Source organism: Propithecus coquereli, unplaced genomic scaffold, assembly GCF_000956105.1.
Source record: "Propithecus coquereli isolate 6110/MARCELLA unplaced genomic scaffold, Pcoq_1.0 Scaffold507, whole genome shotgun sequence".
Lineage (NCBI taxonomy): Eukaryota > Metazoa > Chordata > Mammalia > Primates > Indriidae > Propithecus > Propithecus coquereli.
This window is the reverse complement of record NW_012150919.1, coordinates 257,933-269,831: the sequence shown is the minus strand read 5'-3', so window position 1 is coordinate 269,831 and position 11,899 is coordinate 257,933. Positions and strand designations below refer to the sequence as shown.

Here is an 11,899-nt window from a genome sequence, read left to right as displayed (position 1 = left end):
TGTGAATCCGGGCTCAGCAGAGGTCAGATGGGAGGAGGCTGGGTGAGGCCGCTGAGGCAGGGAGGGCAGGCGGAGGAGGAGAGGTCTCAGGCTCAAGCCTGCAGCGCTATCCTTCAGGTGGCCACAGAGGAGGAGTGGCCAGTGAGGGAGGAAGAACGCTGGGGTGGTGGCACCAGGGTGGCAGGTGGAGAAGTGTCCCAAGGAGGAGGGTTGTGCATTGATGTTGAGCACTGCTGAGAGGTGGCAGCATGGCCGCCGTGGGTGCCCCTGACCTGAGCCCAGGCAGGCGTGAGGTGGGGCCCACAGCCAGGTGGGTTGGAAGGTGAGTGCGAGGCTGGGAGGGGGGTTGTGGGGCCGCTTTGTTTTTTTTTTTTTTTTGAGACAGAGTCTCACTCTGTTGCCCTGGCTAGAGTGAGTGCTGTGGCTTCATCATAACTCACAGCAACCTCAAACTCCTGGGCTCAAGCGATCCTCCTGCCTCAGCCTCCGGAGTAGCTGGGACTACAGGCATGTGCCACCATGCCCGGCTAATTTTTTCTACATATTTCTAGTTGTCCGATTAATTTCTTTCTATTTCGCTCTTGCTCAGGCTGGTTTCGAACTCCTGAGCTCAAACAATCCGCCCGCCTCGGCCTCCCAGAGAGCTAGGATGACAGGTGTGAGCCACCGCGCCCGGCCTGTGGGGCCACTTTTTGAAGAAGCGGACTGTTAAGGGAGCGGAGCAGTAGGACAGTGGCACGAGAGGCTGCAGGTGCTGGAGGAATGTGAAGACGGAACCGCAGCGCGCGTGCTGCCTGAGGGCGCGGGGCAGGGCCACGTGCTGCGGGGGAGCTGCGGGCGGGTTGGGGGCGGTGGGAGCCGCGGCTCCTCTTTCGTAGGAAGCTGGGGGTGGGGCGCAGGGCAGGCTGTGGGAAGCTGCAGACTGTGGCACTGCTGTCAGGGAGTGGGTGGCAAGCCCACCAGAGAAACACAGGCCTGGGGCCACTGCAGAGTGACAGTTTGAGGTCAGAAAACACGAATTCAGTGTGGAACTTGTCCACCCAGTTTTGTGCCCTTGCCCAGTGGCTTGGGTGTGGGTGTGGAGCAGGTGGGTGTCAGGGTGCATCAGGCTGGGGCTGGGCCACCTGGGGGTCGGCGGGGAGGCATCCTCGTGGGATCAGTGACCACGGGGGACCGTGGGATGGCTTCGGGCCGTCCAAGGAAGACGACGAAGTGGGAGGTGGGTGGCGAGGAGTGGTAGTGAGTCGGTGGCTTGGAGGGGTCTCCGCTGGGAAGGGCCTGCGGGTGAGCTGGGAGGACGGCGGTGAGGGCGGGAAGCCGGGTCGGCTGTTCCTGTTTCCAGGTGAGGATGGTGTCGGCGTGTGGCTGTGGGCGAGGGCCACTGCAGGGGCGCGGAAGAGAAGCCCGGGGCAGTCAAGGTCAAGGAGCCGAGTCCTTGGGGCCACCCATGGGATGGGCAGAGGAGGCGCTGGGCCGGAGCTGGAAGCCCTGGGTCAGGCAGGGGGTGGCTCGGAGGCAGGCGGGGCTGCGTGGCAGGGTGGTGTCTGGAGTGGCCTCACCTCTGAGGGCACGGGGAGCCACATGACACCAGTCCCCTCCCTTTGTGTTCTGCGCGTGTGGGTGTGAGAGGGACAAAGCAGCTTTGGGGGGATGGGGAGCGTCGTCCTCAGGGACTGGCTGGTTCCAGTGAGGGCGTGAGGGGAGGGGGGCGCTCGGCCAGGGGCGCCGATGCCTGCCCATTGCAGCGTTCCCGGTGAGGCCGGGCGGTGGAGAGGCGGAGGGCCAGCTCAGGTCTGGGAGTGTCTGGAGGCTGGGTGACTGGTGTCGCCGAGGCGGGTGTGGGGTGGGGCAGGTCCTGGGTGGGTGAGGGAAAGGCTTGGGCATTTCGGGTGGACGGTGAGCTGCCCGTGAGCCAGCCCGGTGGTGCGCTTGCCCCAGATGCCGACTCGGACTTTGAAGACCGTAGTGGAAGCAGGAAAGACTGCAGGAGAGGAGGCGGCGGGCCCACTCGCCCCCATCTGGAATCCCGCGCTGGGCTCTGGGCATCAGAGGTCCTCCAGATGTCGCTGCGTGGAAGCGCGGAGCGCAGGGCGGGAGGGGGCTGGCTAGGAGGAGGGTTCTTGACGTGGGGTCTGGGAACACCGCGCTCACCCTATGGAGAGTTGCAGATACGTATGTGCTTTTCTGGGGAGGGTGTCCGTAGTTTTTATCAGATTTTCAACAGGGTCCTTGACCCAAAAGAGATTAGCACCGCCTGTTTAAAGGACTTGGGCATATTTAGCCTAGCGAAGGGAGAACGTGGGCCAGGAGGTGAGGGTGGGGAGGAGAGAGCCATCTCCAGGTAGATGACCAGCTGCTATTTGGGTTGGGGACTTGCTCTGTGTGGACCTGACGGGGGGACTCAGGTTGGTGGGAGGAAGCCTGGGTCTGGCTCTGTGTGGGCGTCTCAAGGAGCCTGAGAGCACGTGACATAGGTGGGGTCTGCACGGGGCAGGTGGCAGGAGGTGGCCTGTGTTGCCAGCCAACACTTCGTCCAGACCTTCTTGTTCTGAGGAGCAAACACTTTTGGGCATTGCCAGGTTTCCCTCGCCCTGCAAGGGACTGTCTTGAGGGCTGGCTTGAGGGATGGGGCCCCTGCAGGTGCTCAGGGTGCAGCTTCAAGCTGCCGAGGCCCCTGGAAGCCTGCGCGCCTTTCTGGAGACAGCACGTTAAATGTCACCTAAGTGAGTGGGCCCTTAGCTTGTCTTGGGGCTTCAGTTTACTCCTCTGTGACATGGAAATGACGGTCCTTACAGCATCGCCTTGGCGTGTGGGTGCTTATCTAGGGCGCTGAGTGCACCTTCGTGGGCCCCCAGTCGCCCACCTAGATGGTCTCTGGCTTTGGGTTCTCTTCCGCGAGGTGGAGCTGGGTGAGCCGAGCGCTGAATTGGGCTCGCCAGGCCTGCGGTTGAACGCAGCTTTGTCTCTCGGGGGGCCCTGCGCTCCCCCTCGCCGGCGTGCTCCGAGTGATGGCTGGGGCTCCTGCCTTACTTTGGCACCGACAGCATCTGATCCACGGTATTTAAAGGTGACTCCCGTGGGACAGAACTGCCGATTAATCGAGCTTGACTTTGTGAGAGGGTCCTTTTTTTTTTTCTTTAAGCAGACATGCTTCGCCAAGATGCAATATTCTGAAAAACTGGAATTGGGATCCCGCAGCCTGAGTGAAAGCCCTACGGCTTGCTATCAGGGAGGGAGCTTAAAAAAGCCATTCCTTGGCTTCTCCCATGAATTTTGAATGTTCTGAAGGCGTTGCCCTGCGAAGGAAACAGTGCCTCACGCCTTAAATAATTAAGTGAAGTACACTGAGAATGGCAGTGTCCGGGCCGGGAGCCTCTCCAGGGCAGAGCTGCGTGGGCGCGAGGTCGGCCTCAGAGCAAAAACTGATGCAGCTTCAAATGCCGCCTTGTAAGCATTTGGTGAAACTGGCACGACTGTGGAAATGTCACGAAAGAGGATGAAGGTGGATGTGACAGAAGGCATGTTTCTTCTGAGAGGCTGCACCGCTCAGCTGTGTGTGTCAGACCTGGGAATTCTTGGTCGGTCTTATTTGCCTGTCCCCAGCCACGTGACTGTCCTCCCGCGATGACTGTGGCCTCGGGCCAAGTCTGTCTCCTCCCAACCACTACGGCGCTGGCACTGGTGTCTGTGTGTACTTGGTGGAAATTTCTGGAGAATCTGTGCAGGGACGAGAAGGCTACATTATCTTCTGGCAGAAGCCCCTCTCCTCAGGGTGACGGTGGCATCTCAGAATGAGCCGAGGGTCTCCCGGTCGTCTGCCCGTTCTGTGACTGCGCAGAGCTTCGACTCTGAGGCAGGTCCCTCTGACGTTCACATTTTGTAAGACTTACAGTTCCGTGAGAAAAATAGCCTTTATTTCAAAAGTATGACTTGAAGTCCAAAAGAAAAAGCAGAGACGTGCCTCAAGGAAGCTGTGGTAGCTAATCGACAGGGCAGGGCGGAAGGCAGAGATTTCCTCTGATGTTGTGACCACACAGCTGCTGGAATCTTCTAGATTCCTTTTGCCCAGAACCTCCTTGTTTTCCCTTTCTCGTCCTTTACGTCCCAGTTTCCCCCTGGTCCTTTTTCTCAGATTTCAGCAGAGGTCCTCAGAGTGACTCGATTGTTCAATCTGGTTGGATTGTGCGATCGCATCTATGAAGATATTATTCAGCTCGTGGTAGGAATCGAAATCTCGAACCAGTAAACCCGTTAGGCGGGGTTTGTGTCGATCAGCTGTACTGATACTAATCTTGACGAGACCAGGGTTGTGAGCTCTCCAAAGCCCACGTTGCTCACCCTCTTTTTGGCCTTGAATCAGAGTCTTTGTCGTACTCATCCGCCGTGCACGGCACAGGTGGTTCCCTGTGCCTGGGTTGTTTGTCTCAAGGATGGATGAGAGCTTTTTTTTTATTCTTTGTCTTTTTTTGGCCAGTTGTTGCAGCTGCTCTGTTGTGGCTGGGACACCCCTGGCTGTAATAGAGGGACTTACCTGTTGGGAACGTTAGAGGGAAGGTGTTTTAGTGATGCAGTTTTTAGGACTGGCTTTCCAATCCAGCAGCACTTCTCTCCGTAGAAGTTGGGGGTTTCAAGCCCCTCCATCCTAGGTGAGAGGTCAGACTGACTCTGAAGTAGTGAAATTTGGTTTTCTTTGTGCATCTTACAAAAATTGATTGTTTGATGTGTACCTTTTTCCCTGGAGCAAGTCTTTTACCCATTAAAGTTTAAGCTCACCTAGGGAATCATGCACGCAGCTTGGTGAGGAAGACTGAAATTTCACAGACTGAAATTATGATCTAAACCTGGATGGGATCTGGAGGTTTTCTAGGAAATTTGTTTTTAGAATGAAAGTTTTCAGGTAGCCTGTTCTGGGTAACAGGTAAAATCAGTTTCCCCCACAGCTGTGCAGTCAAATACTTTCATGGCAGAAGCAGAAACACTAAATGTTCTTAGGCCTCTTACGTTCTAAGGGGTTCTGATGCTTTGTGCTCCGGCTTATCAGAATCAACAGCTTTATTTAGATCACCTGTGTTGAAGTGGCAGCCAGTGGGAAGAGTGCTGCATCCAAGCAAGTCCGGGTGAGCGTTATCCTTGCAAATGGTAGATTTAGCCAGCGGTGCACTTCTTACATCCTAACTTTGCTCCTCTCTTCACTCACTCAACTAAGATTTACTGAGTACTTCCAGGGATGGCTAAGATTGCCTTGGCCCCCATCCTTGTAGAGCTTATAGCATAGCAGGGGTATTGAATGGGTATTGAATAATTACAAAAAGAATTACTCAATTATAATTCATTCATTCAATGAGAATTGGTTGAGTATCTAGTCTGCTAGGCCCTGTTCATGGTAGTGAGGATATCACTGAGCCAGACAAAAGTTCCTGCCTTCATGAAGCTTATGTTCTAATGAGACATACAATAAATGAAACCATAACAAATAAGTAAATTTGATGGCATGTCAGAAGGTGATCAGTGTCATGGGAAACAACAGAGGCAGGCAAAGGTGACCGCGAGTATGGGCTGGGCTGGGTGGGGTGTTGTGTGTGCTGTGGTCTGAATGTTTGTGTCCCCACCAAAATTCAGGTGTTGAAACCTAACGCCCAGTGTGATGGAATTAGGAGGTGGGGCCTTTGGGAGGTGATTAGGTTGTGGGGGTGGAGCCCTCCTGAATGGGACTAGTGCTTGTCTTAATCTGTTTGGTGCTGCTATGACCGAATACCACAATCTGGGTAATTTAGAATGCACAGAAACTTACTGCTTCATAATTCTGGAGGCTGGGAAGTCCAGTCTCCAGGTGCTGGCATTTGGGGAGGGCCTTCTGGGTGGTTATCACATGGTGGAAGGTGGAAGGGCAAAGGGAGAGAGAAGAGGGCTGAACCCACCCTTTTATAATGTCATTAGTCCCACCCATGAGGTGGCGCCCTCATGGCCTGATCACCTCCTCAAGGTCCCACTTCTTAATATGATTACGATGGCAATTAAATTTCAGCATGAGTTTTGGAGGGGGCAGACATTCAAAACATAGCAGTGCCCTTATAAAAGGGGCCTCGGAGAGCAGCTTTGCCCCTTCCACCATGGGAGGACACAGCGAGAAGGCACCATCTGTGAACCAGAAAGCGAGCCCTCCCCAGGTGGGGTGGGGTGTCGTGTGTGCTGTGGTCTGCTGGCACCTTAATCCCAGACTTCCCTGGCCTCCAGAACTCTGAGAAGTACATTCCTGTTGTCTACAAGCCACCTGGTCTCTGGTATTTGTGATAGCCGTCCACGTGGACTAGGGCAAGGTGTGCCTGTTTCAGAGAGCGGGATGCCTGGAATGCAGATCATAGAGGGGCCAGAGTTATTGGTGAGGGCAGGTTATGACAGGGAGCTGGAGAGGCTGAGGGGCAGGCGAGAGAAGAGAAGGTCAGCAACCGGGAGCCCGAGTCTGAGGACATGAGATGCGGGACTGGGGAATTTGGGGAGAGGGCAGAGAATTGTCTGAAAGGGGCAGCCCTGGTCCAGACGTGAGATATCCTCAGGCAGAATTATGGGTCCCGTGAAGGCAAATAGTAGCAGCATCTGCCCTGGTTTGGAGGGCCGGGAAGGCTTCCCTGGGGAGGTGACACGTGAGAGGTGGCCGGTGGGCAGACGTGGTCCGGAGAAGGTCAAAGGTGAAAGGAACTCTCCGGGGCAGCACAGTCAGGAGGACTCAGTTCTGGGGGCTGAGTGCAGACGAGGAGCGTGCGAGCAAAGGGGGTTTCCCGAGGTATTTGCCAGTGTTCCTGGGAGGGAGAGACCTGTCGTGGTAGCTGGTGGCCACAGGGAGACCCAGGGGTTGCATGAGATAGGGCGGCCTGCTAGTGCCTGCTGCCCCACCTTACTGACCTCGTGGTTGGTTGGTCAGTATGGTCTGCATAGGCTGTGAAACCTCAGGCAGGGACCTGAAGGTTTGAGGAAGTCAGGGCGTATTTTGGGGGCTTGCTGTTGACTGCGGGACCTTGGGAAAGCTGTGGGGATGCTTTGGTGAGCAGGGCTTGGATTTCTGAATTCTCCCTCAAGGCCTGGGATGACAGCCTTGGTAAGGGCTGGATGAGGATGAACCTGTTTACCCCAAGACCAGCTGAGCGTCTCAGGAGGGCTTCAGCCTGAACGTGGTGGTCAGGGGAGAGGAAAAGGCCTGAGGTGGTCTGGGAGGAGGGTGGGTAGAACAGAAGTGTGGGAAATAACTGTTGATATGCACAATGGAACAAATGTAAAGGGAGCCTGAAGCATCGTGTTGGGCTTAGGTGACTTAGGTGACTGTCACTTAATAGCTGTGTGTGGCCTTGGGCAAGTTACATAATCTTTTTCTCTTTTCTGTTTTCCTTTTAAGGTGGAGGTATAGATGTTGATTGCTCAAGGTTGTTGGGAAAATTAGTGAGATAATGTACCTCAGGGCCCAGCACAATGCCCAGCACACAACAGGTGATCAATAAGCACTAGAACTACCAGTACCTTTTCCAAGATGCTGCTGAGATCTCAGTGGAGTGGATCTGAGCTTTGCTATACGACCATGGAAAGGCAATTCCTATTTAGGAAACAGGTCTCTCAGGAGAGGAATGTGAATTGCCCTGAAGCCCTAGGATGTGAATGTGCAGGGAAACGTGAATATGGAAACGGAAGCTTGAAGAAGAGAGCGTGGGGGAGACAGAAATGAAGTGGGGAGAAGTCTACACACACAGGCCATCTGTCCCTTTGGAGGAGACAGGCAATGTGTCCTTGGTGCACAGGAACAAGCACAGGCTGTTCTGGGGCCAGACTCGGGGCCGGCACACATGGGCCCAGCTGTCTGGACATCTGCTGGTGCCTCATTATGCTAAAAGTTGAGCATCTAACCTTTTCCAAAAGAGAGAAGAAATTCTAGAAGATCCAGTACTATCGCCCCACAAACGATTGATCATAACCTGTTACCCACATGGCAGCCAGAGCTGCCACAGAGTGACAGGAGAACATGTCATTCTTCTGTTAGTCATTTATTTCTGTCTACTGAAGACCTACCCATACTCGGTACATTTTTCTTTCAAACTCAAAGAAGTATAAAAGGAACTTCCCTGGGTGTTTGCTCCTATCCCCTCACGTTCTTTCTGTCTCTCTCTCTCTTTCTGCACCCTTCTTTCTCACCCCTTTGTTAACACATGCTTTCTGGGTGCCTGGCTCTGTGTCAGTTCTGGCTGTGACATGGCGCGTAAGATGAACTCACCTGCAGAGCTGCGCTTTCCAGCCTCTTTCAGGCCGGCAGGGTGCGTTGGGAAAGGTCACTGGTGCAGCCCACTGGGGCAATGGAGGAGGCTAATGGTGGGGAAGCCACAAGTGGGACTTCAGCTGCCTTGGCCCAGCCTGGAGCTGGGCGGGTCAGTATACCTTAACATGTCTGTGTGCGTGTGTGTGTGCGCGCTTATGTGCACACCAGGGAGGAAAACATTACCTAGCAATTCTGCTGGAGAGAGGGGTTCTCATTTCCCACTACTGTTCCACAAGGATCTGCTTCTTTGCCTTTAGGAATTACGCAGGGTGCCACTAGCTGGGAGCTGGTCACTCTGGCCCTCTGAGGCACGGGTTCACTCAAAGCTTCTGGCCACAACTTCAAGCGCCTCCTCTATCAAGGCATTTCAGGGGCCCCAGAAATGAAGACCTGGTTCCTGCCCTAGGGGACTTGCAGGCCAGTTTGGGAGGGGGTGTGCAACACACCTATAGCTACCCAAAGATGAGGCCAAATAACATTGAGGGCCACAAGGTGGGTGCAGAGAGAGCTGGGCTCCAGGGAGAGAATCCTGGTCTGGTGTTGGAGCCTGGTGCCTCTGATGGAAGAGGTGATCAATTTGCACTTTACCTTGAAGGGTGGTGGGATTCTGACCAGTGGGGGTGGGTTGAGTGGGGGGTGACATGAGCAAGAGTGTTCCGGAGGAGGGCACAGCTCCCCGGAAGGCACAGGTGTGGGGTGAGCAGAGTCTGTAGGTTGGGTGCGGGATTGGTGGGGAGGAGAGCACAAAGCCAGGTGGAGGCAGAGGTTGGGTGAGGACTTGGGTGTCAGCTCAGGAGGCTTCCTTCCAGCCTGCTCTGAATAGCTGAGCAGGTGGACGCCTGTGGTTGGTTTGAATGGGGTGCGGTTGGCCTGGTGTAGTACAAGGGAACCAAGCACAAAAAAGCCTCCCTGCACTCGCGTCTCGCCCGTTTGAGGTCCACAGGGGCTGACTTGCCATTGAATGTGGCCTCTCTCGCTTCCTCCGAGAGAGTCAGCACACACCTAGTGCCCGGGGGCTCTGCGGAGCTGCGGGCACAAACTATTTTTGTGCTCCTTCAAATGTCCGCATTTATTTTTAAACTTCAACCTTTGTAAAACAGGAATGTATCATGCAGGCTTTGCTTTTGAGTAAAAAGGTTCGCTTGGGCTGATGGAACCTGCAAGAGGTGTTCTTGATTTAAAGTTGTCGAAATGTCATTCTGTAGAGTGTTATAAATAAATAAATAAACAAAGTTGTGCGTTATTTTCATTTAATCCCTCAATGCGTGTATTCTGGCATTATAGGGAAGGCCACCAGACTAATTTTCTTTAAAACAAATCCTGGAAAGAGGAAACCCGCATGTAGTTTGCCAGTTCCTTAACGTGCCCTGGCAGAGCTGGGTCGGGCGGTGGTGCTCACGCAGGGAGGTCTCTGGGTGTTGGAGGTGGGTCGGGTGTGACGAGCTGGCATGTAAGTCTGGACCTGCCAGACCCACCCCCCACCTCCCACCAATAGGAGCCCTTGGACAAAGGGCTTAGAATAGAATGTCTGTTATCTTTTAAGTGTATGCAAGTTATAACTGAAAATTAATGAGATTAGCTTAAAGTTCAAGATGGAGGATTCAGCACTTACGCTTGTTTATACTTTCTCTCCTCAGAACCCATTAAAATGGTAATAAGGAGATTATTAAAAGTATTATCCCAGGACAGCAAAATGAATGGGAGTGAATTATCAGTAGTTGAGAGATTGCAACAATTTTCTGGAGTATGGAAAGCAAGTGAAGGAATGCCAATATCAGAAATATGTGCAGAGCCCAGAGTACGCGTGGAGGGGCCGGGGTGGGGGTAGAGCCCAGTCCGTCCTGCAGAACTCCAGAGAGCCCCCCAGCTGAGCTGGAGCACCCAGCGAGGGCAGGGACGGGAGGTGGTGCTAAAGCTGGGGCTAGAATTGGAGGTCTCACGGCCTCTTACGGGGAATCTCACTGGCAGAGCCAAGCCTGGGAGTGTGGGTGCTGGTGTTCTGGAATAGTCTTTCTTGGTCTGGCATGGATCCGGGGTAGGCGGATGGTATTTGAAAACATGGTAGCAGGTAGGGAGAAAGCGTGGAGCACCCCAGTGCTGAGGAGTCGGGAAGAGGAGGAAGAGCAAGATAAACTTAACCATCAGACGAGATGATTTGGGAAGACAGTGAAGCAAGCCTTCTGAGTGACTCATGAGGGAAAATAATTTTTTAACCATTTAAAAAAATTGTTTTAAGTTGGGCACGGTGGCTCTCGCCAGTAGTCCCAGCTACTTGGGAGGCTGAGGCAGGAGGATCGCTTGAGCCCAGGGGTTCAAATGCAGCCTGGGCAACATAGCAAGATCTCATCTCTTAAAAAAAAAAAAATTGTTTTATTCCCAGTGTGGTGGGCTGAAAAATGTCCCCCATAGATCCCAGGTTCTAATCTCTGAAACCTGCGAATGTTATCTTACATGCTTAAAGATTTTGATGTGGGGAGATCATCCTCAATTATCCAGGGCCCAGTGTAATCGCAAGTGTCCTGAAAAGAGAGGCAGAGGGAGATTTTACTACACACAGAGAGGGGGGGATGTGAGGACTCAGCAGGGAGCTCTGAGGATGGAGGAAGAGGTCATGAACCAAGGATCGCAGCTCTAGAGGCTGGAAAGGGTGGGGACACGGATTCTCCCTTAGAGCTTCTACTCCTGCGGCTTCCGGAGGGAGTGTGGCCCTGCTGGCCCCTTGGTTTCAGCCCAGTGAAACGGATTTTGGACTTCTGGCCTCCAGAACTGCGAGAGAATACATTTCTGTTGTTTTAAACCACCAAGTTCGTGGTCATTTGGTGCAGCAGCCACAGGAAACGAATACCTCCAGCCAAACCACTCAGATAGAAGGGGGAAGTCAAGGCCATTCCCGTTAGGCAGTGACTTAAAGCCGACTTCCCACTCGTTTTCAGGAGCTACTCTAACAAAGTAAGACACAGACTGCGAAGGAGGTGGTGAGGGGGCAAGAAGCATTGCCGGCTTCTAGGAAACTGAGAAGAGCTCCCAGACAGCCCGCTGTGAACGGGCCTCAGCACTCAGTCCAGGTGAGACCGGGAAGCCACTGGCTCCCAGAACAGCATCTTCAGGACAGAGACGGGATGGATGCCAGGTAGTGGACAGAGTGAACAAGCCGGAAGGCCCTCGGGTCAGATGGGCTGTGTTCCTTTTCTCAATAGAAAAGGAAAGTGATAGCAGATCATCACAAAAACAAAAACTATCTACAAGCACATCATATTCCAAATAGGAAGCACACGAAGGTACCGCCTGCTCTTGAACAACTGGGAGAGTGCTAGAAAGGAGATGTTTCTCTTTGATCTTGATGTTGAGGATGTTTTCCTTTGAGTAAGTACTGCTCCGGTCTTCACGTCGGAACTGTACAGAAAGAACTCTAAGGCACGTTTCTTGCCTCTGCAAGGAACAATATTTGTATAGTCATAATAATGTTCTTTTTATTTTTTTAAAGGGTTACATAGTACTCTATTGTGTTCATTTATTGATTTGACTCTTCCTGGTGCTGGACATTCCAGTTAATTTCCAGTTGGCCTTTTTTTTTTTTTTTTTTTTGAGACAGGGTCTCACTAT

At 53.3% G+C, this 11,899-nt stretch overlaps 1 protein-coding gene across 1 annotated transcript in view; it reads left to right on the top strand.

The window, feature by feature from the left end:
• Positions 1 to 248: 248 nt before the first annotated feature.
• HOMER2 (homer scaffolding protein 2) overlaps positions 249 to 11,899 on the top strand; it is a 67,004-nt gene continuing 55,353 nt past the window's right edge. The window contains exon 1 of the mRNA XM_012656522.1: positions 249 to 322. Within this exon, the coding sequence (XP_012511976.1) occupies positions 249 to 322 (74 nt within the window). The remainder of the gene's footprint in view (positions 323 to 11,899) is intronic.